Here is a 1,502-nt window from a genome sequence, read left to right as displayed (position 1 = left end):
TGGGGTCAGGCTGCCTGTTTAGTGGCCCAAACTGGTGTGTGATCAAGACTACCCTCCTCCAACCCCCGAACCAACCTAACAATCACAGTACAGGTTGGGATCAAATAGCCTGGGAATAAGAGCAGCCTCATAGTCAGGAACCAAGGTGATCCACTCGGCACCATCCCCATACTGCCTGTCCTGGTTCTGGTCAGGCAGCTTTCCCATCAACCCAATCTAGGTGACTTTGTTCCAATTCCCCGCACTCAACAGGCCAAGATATGTGCTCAGTGTGTTGTTCTGTGTGCTCAGCCTTTTTACACTTAATATACCTTTAAGAATGCAAGTGACTCTGTCTCTTGGAACTGGAACTACAACTCTCGGGGTCCTCGGAGGCTCCTGGGCTGGTGGGAGGGTGGCTGCAGAGGGCAAAGCGATGTGACCAGGCTAGCTCTCTTCTCCCATCTCTTCTCTCCACAGTAACATTTTTCTCTAAAAGAAAAGTTTGCAAAGGGCCCCTAGAGCTAATAACTGCCTCACACACTTGCTTTCTCTAGACCACTGGGTCTTAGAAAGCTGGGGTGGCCGTTGTGCTTTCAGTGGCACACTACTGACCTGTCTGCCACTCCACGCATCCCCCTTCTTAACCCTTGCAGCCACCATGATTGGCGAGATCTGTGCTGCAGCTACCTTCATCTCCAAGTTCCTCTGCACCAGGGGCCTCAGGAATGAGCAGCAGCTACAGACCTTCAGCCAGAGCCTGCAGGAGCTGCTGGTAGAACACTACAAACATCACTGGTTCCCAGAGAAGCCCTGCAAGGGTTCAGGTTACAGGTGTATTCGCATCAACCATAAGATGGATCCTCTGGTCGGTCAGGCAGCCCAGCAGATTGGACTGAGCAGTCAAGAGCTGTTCAGGCTTCTCCCAAGTGAACTCACACTATGGGTGGACCCCTATGAAGTATCCTACAGGATTGGAGAGGATGGCTCCATCTGTGTGCTGTATGAAGCCTCACCAGTGGGAGGTAGCTCTCAAAACAGCACCAATACACAAATGGTAGATAGCAGAAGTGGTTGCAAGGAGGAACCTCTTTTGGGCAGAACAAACCCTTCTAAAAACTACAATATGATGGCTGTATCAGGTTAAGATACAGACTACAGATGGATCATCTTATAATGGATGGATAAATTTCATTTTTGCTTTGGGTGGGCTCCTCTTGGGGATGGATTATTGAATTTAAACCATGTCACAGCTGTGAAGATCTAACATGAGACTATTGATTATTTGTGATACTGCTATAGTTTGGATAGTACCTTTCAATGGTGAGTTCAAGGAAGCATTCACTTTATCAAGGAAGCATTCACTTGACTCACAAGGGATGGTTTCAGTTTCTGCCAGATGTACCTATATTTTCACATCTGTCCGTCTAACAAAGTCTATTTAAAATAACCATCTCTCACCTAAAGACAAACAGGTTTAATGAAAAGGGAAAATGTCAGACCTTGTATTTATATCCTCAGTT

At 47.3% G+C, this 1,502-nt stretch overlaps 1 protein-coding gene across 1 annotated transcript; it reads left to right on the top strand.

The window, feature by feature from the left end:
• Nucleotides 1–622: 622 nt before the first annotated feature.
• On the top strand, nt 623–1,126 carry LOC308415679 (protein BTG1-like; the record flags this gene model as incomplete). The annotated part of the gene is made up of 1 exon (XM_080910743.1): nt 623–1,126. Exon 1 carries the CDS (start codon nt 641–643, stop codon nt 1,124–1,126), a length of 486 nt encoding a protein of 161 aa, XP_080766869.1. The 5' UTR covers nt 623–640.
• Between the last annotated feature and the right edge of the window lie 376 nt (nt 1,127–1,502).

The sequence above is a fragment of the Micromys minutus genome (assembly GCF_963924665.1).
Source record: "Micromys minutus genome assembly, chromosome: X".
Lineage (NCBI taxonomy): Eukaryota > Metazoa > Chordata > Mammalia > Rodentia > Muridae > Micromys > Micromys minutus.
This window is presented reverse-complemented; position numbering and strand designations above follow the sequence as displayed.